Below are 5020 nucleotides of genomic sequence, written 5' to 3'. Positions count from 1 at the left end.
CATTTGGGCTGCTTCCATGTTTTTTCCAATTGTAAATAAAGCAGCAATAAACATGGGGGTGCAGGTATCTTTCAATCAGTGTTTTTGTGTGTTTTGGGTAGATACCTAGGAGTGGGATTGCTGGGTCGTAGGAAGCTCCATGTATAGCAGTTTGAGGAACCTCCAAGCAGTTTTCCATAGTGGAAACAACCTTCCTTTTAACCGTTTTTCTCTGTGTTGAAAATGTTGTGCCAGTAATTATAACCTTATCAGTGACGGAGAGTCTGTCTTCAATGAAATTACATTATTTCCCTCTGTAAAGTAGAGTCTGGGGAATCTCAGTATGGATTAAGGTTAACACTTTGAGAGGATGGGAACTGTGTCCTCTACAATTTCTCAAGTTTGTGAGCCATGTGAAAATTTACAGACAGCGTAGTTTTTCTCTGGTGAGCACGGCGTGTATGTGTGGGTGGTTTTATGGTGGAGAATGTCAGAAACAGGATAATGTCTCTGTTCCCTCTTCCCTTGGCCACGTGAGCCAGGCCCCAGGTATTATGGGGAACTCATTACTCCCAGACGCTCCTGACTCAGTTTCTTTTATCTGCAGACCCACTCTGAGGAGAGGCCGTTCCAGTGTGAGGAGTGCAAAGCTTTGTTCCGAACCCCGTTTTCTTTGCAGAGACACCTCCTCATACATAACAGTAAGTGCAACTTAGGCACCTGTGTGAGTACAGAGTCTTCTTTCACTCTGTTCCTCACATCCGAGTGGCTTTTGCATCTCTGTTCTTCTCACCTGAGTGGCTTGTGCATACTGATATAACCTGCTTGTAAATGTAAACAGAGGGTTACCTGTTGGAGACCAGCCGCAAATATAGAGGTGTCTGGCCGCAAGACAGGCAGGGCCCTAAGGTGGGAAGGCATCAGCCAGCGGAGATTCCAAAAGGGAGAGAGGAGCGGATGTGAGGAAGACACAGGAGTCAGGATTGGGTGCAAGTCTTCCTGCCATTTCCTCAGCAGGTCTTTATTTATACTGTGTAGCAAGTAGCCAATTGCAATAATGCATATGGTAAGTTAATGAAAGATCGCCATAAAACGTTCTCAAGGACAAGGGGAACAAAGCATTTTTCTCTTAACATATTATGGTATACTAGATTATACGTTTTTGTGATAATTTTCATGTGTACAGCTGTCTAGTTATCACTCAAAGGAAGAGGGGTCTGGGAAGGGATGAGCTCGTTAGCAAAAGGTTGTTAGGGTCTTGGGGTAGTAATAAATTGTGTTAGCAATGTTATGAGTGATTGTCTAAAGAAAAGCTAGTGGCTAATTTAAGGTTAGCAGAGCATAGTTAGTGCTGGTTTTAAAAAGGAGTAAATTAAGGGAAAGTTGTACAGTTGTCTATCAAAAAACATCTGTGTTGTCAAGGTTAAAATTTGTCCATGAGTCCTTATGTCCTGGGAGTCTTATCTGAGGTTTGCTTTTTTATATAAAGAAACCAAGGAAGCTTCCCAGGAGTTTTTATGCCCTGGAGTCTTATCTCTCCTGGGGCTTGCCTTCTGTTTCAGGAGACAGAGGGATTTCCCGCCCTGGGGCAACTTGCCTGAACCAGGCAGCCTCCTTAGGAGGCTAAGGCAATCCAGTTGTAAACTGATGGTTGCTCAGAATATTTTTGATATTATGATTATACATAAAAGGGAGGTCATCACATCAGTTAAGCAGTGGAAAGTCTGATTTTTCAGAGCTTTTCCCCATCTACCCATAATCTGTCAGTCGATAGACGTTGCATAGCTTGTATCAGTTACCCTGCAGCTCTCTCTCTTTCTTTATTCTGGCTTTATTTGCCCACAATAAGAGGAATCATTCCATGGAACTTTGCATTTTGCACCATTTCTTTGTATTTAAATTTGAAAAGTAACATTTTTTCTACATTCAGTAAGATATCTTTGAAATGATGAAGCTGTCATTTTGTGCTTTTTATTTACTTTTAAGATTTATTTATTTATGCATACAAGAACTGTGGTATAGCCCAGAGGTGTTGGGAGGTGATGACAGGATTCACCAGAGACAGTGGGGAGTAGAAGAGGCGATCTACTGAGATATATTGCTGAGGGGAGCAGCGGGTGAGACAGGAGAGGTCTGCTGTGCCATGTGGGTCAGCCCTCTGCCCGGGGGTCCACCTCGTGCTGCATGGCTGGCGATAGCTTCCTGGTGCTGTGATGTAACCAGGGAACACCCTTTTTTGTCCTTTTTTAAATGTGATAATTAGGGAAGCTGTGTCTGTCTTGAGAGATGGGGAACCTGGCATGAATTTAGTAGCTCACAGGCTGCCTTACAAAGGTGAAAAGGTTCAGAATACACATCTAATTTAAACCCTTAATTGGAGGAAACTTGAGACAATTGGGACTGAGAGAAATATAGTGACGTCTTTGGGACCCCATAATGCTGGGGTGCCCCAGGGGTCTGACAGTGTTTTTTTTTTTCCCCCTACCTGCCTCTGACTTCTTTTAGGGGGGTAAAAGGAGTGGGGGTTGGGGAGTAGAACTGGGGGGGTTGACTTCTACAGTGATAGCTATGCAGGTGTGTGTAGCAGTTAGAGGCAGGGCTGGGTTCCGCACAGCACAGTGAGTGCCTGAGAGCCGAAGGGCAGCACTTGATGGAGGAGACTGAGCTGAGCTCAGTATTAAGGTGCTGTCTCTGCTCAGACGTTGAAGTAATCAGGGAGATTTATGACACTTGTTATCTAAAATAAAAGAAAAACCAGTCTAGCACTGATAATCTATAGCTTGCTTTTAATTCAGGTTTAATCAGTACATGTCGAGTCCCTGTTGCTATTTAAGTTTTTAATATTTCTGAAGAAAACAGAACAATTAATCTTGGCCATTGATTTCACAGATAAAATCTGGGATGACATCTTCTCCAGTCACATAGAAGTATCTAAAAGGCAGATCATTAAAGAAATGAAAGCTTTTACAAATACAGAGTAGTGATTGTGATCAAATGTGGTTTTTTAAAAGAGTTTTATTTATTGATGCAGATAAGAACTGGGGTGCAAGCCAGTGTGTGCGGGGTGTGGGTTGAGAGGGTTCACAAGGGACAGAGTGAGGAGCAGAACAGGCAGGTTGACTGAAATCCACCGCTGACGGGAGCAGCGGGTGGGTCAGGAGAAGTCTGCCACGCCATGTGAGTCACCTCCCTGGCCGGGGGTCAAACTCGAGCTGCAGTGGCTGGCGATAGCTTCACAGTGCTGAGACTTAGCCTCTTGTGCCACCAGGGAGACCCTCAAATACACTTGTAACAAAAAAAAAAAAAAAAAAAGAGAGCAATGATCAAGTCATTTTATATTCACCTACTACTCTGCTAGTCTGGGGAAGTGGTTAGCGCGACTTCCCTTTTTATTTTAATCAAGAATTACTACGCATTGATGAAATAAAATCTGTCACTTACCAGCAGTCATCCCCATCCCACTTCTAAATTTATGCTAGTTTTTATGGGGGAAAATGAGAAGTACGGCTTTGAATTGAAATGCGATCTCTAACTTAGATGTAGAAAATCTTGTCTCTGGTGTCCATTAGATGCAAAGCTGCTAATGTACTTGTTGTTTTAAAGGGGAAATATACTCAAATGCTAACTAGTCTGTCACCGGCATTAAATATACGCCATGTGGGTTTTACACTTCCTTGGAGACAGGACCGTCTCCAATGCACATTTTGTTGCTTAAAATGGACCCTTGAAAGTGAGAACTACAGATTATACAAGTGGTGTTTAAAGAGCACTTGACGATCTCTCAGCCTCATGGCTTCCCCCAGGTCTGAGCTGTGTGAGCAGTGAGAACCCACTGCTCTCTGGGTCCTCCACCTCAGTCCATGGGCTTTTCTGAGAGTGGCAGGCCCTTCTCCACTGTTTGACAGCCAATCACAGACTGTGAGGGAGACTCCAGCCCACATTCCTGCTGGTGCTGAGGAAGGAATGGGGGTATAGGGACCTTTTATGGGGTGAGGGCTCTCCTCTGACCTGCCTGTCCTTGTGAGGGCTCTCCTCTGGACCTACCCTTCCCCCGCCTAGCTTGCTCTCCCCACGCCCTGTCCACTGCAGCCCGGGCTGATAACGTTGGGACCCTGGGTCGTTCCGGCAAGGCCCATACACTCTTACTGCTGGCAGAGGCCTCTGTGTTCACGAGAACCTTCTTCCCAAACCCCAGCCCCTGCCCTGTCTCTCCATTGTGGGCAAGAAGCTTTTACAGTACCGTTAGGAAATTCGCTCATCGAGTTGCCACATTTCCTGGTTAAAGAGACTGAGAACAAAAGAAGGTTGAAAGACATCACATAGAGTGAATCAACAGATACGATATGAAGTGTGTAGGAGAAAATTGGCACCAGTGGTTAGGGTACATCATGAGGACGGTAAAGCTAGCTGTCGGGCTCAAACGACAGTAAATCTGGCGGCGTGGGGAGAACTCAGCAGGAGAACTCTGCTGCTGCATCTCCTGATTGTCTATTTTTGCCTCTAAGGCGAGAGGACTTTCAAGTGTCACCACTGTGATGCCACCTTTAAGAGGAAGGACACCTTGAATGTTCACGTCCAGGTGGTCCACGAACGACACAAGAAATACAGGTGTGAGCTCTGCGGGAAGGCCTTCGTCACGCCTTCAGTGCTCAGAAGTCACAAGAAAGTAAGTGGAGACCGCTGTGAGCTGAGGGTGGCATTGCCCTCTCAGTGGACACGAACTGACTGACCACGTGGGGGTGGGATGGGGGTGGGGGGTCAGTGTTCTGTTAACCTGCCAACATTGTTTACCTAGCATGAGGGGTAAGGAATAGTCATTCACATCAGCTTCTCACCAAGTGTCCATTGGCCTCTTGTGTTCAGAAGAGACATGTTTTTCTCATGAAAGAGACTCCTGAGTGATGTCTGAATTCGGGCATCTCTCTGTGGTCTGATGGGGGTGCTGAACACAGGCCGTGAGGGGAGCCAGGCTGTTTAGTTTTTCAAAGCTAATTCAGCTGTTGATTGAGCTCCTCTGGGACTGGAGAGGTCCCTGGGCATC

At 45.6% G+C, this 5020-nt stretch overlaps 1 protein-coding gene across 1 annotated transcript in view; it reads left to right on the top strand.

Moving 5' to 3' along the window:
- Nucleotides 1–5020, top strand: part of PRDM5 (PR domain containing 5) — a 136339-nt gene that overhangs the window by 64953 nt on the left and 66366 nt on the right. The window contains exons 10-11 of the mRNA XM_004686487.1: nt 587–680; nt 4485–4645. Coding sequence (XP_004686544.1) covers nt 587–680; nt 4485–4645 — 255 coding nt within the window. The remainder of the gene's footprint in view (nt 1–586; nt 681–4484; nt 4646–5020) is intronic.

This window comes from Condylura cristata, unplaced genomic scaffold (assembly GCF_000260355.1).
Source record: "Condylura cristata isolate star-nosed mole 26May11 unplaced genomic scaffold, ConCri1.0 scaffold00021, whole genome shotgun sequence".
NCBI lineage: Eukaryota > Metazoa > Chordata > Mammalia > Eulipotyphla > Talpidae > Condylura > Condylura cristata.
The sequence above is the reverse complement of the archived record's forward strand: the minus strand, read 5'-3'. Positions and strand labels throughout refer to the sequence as shown.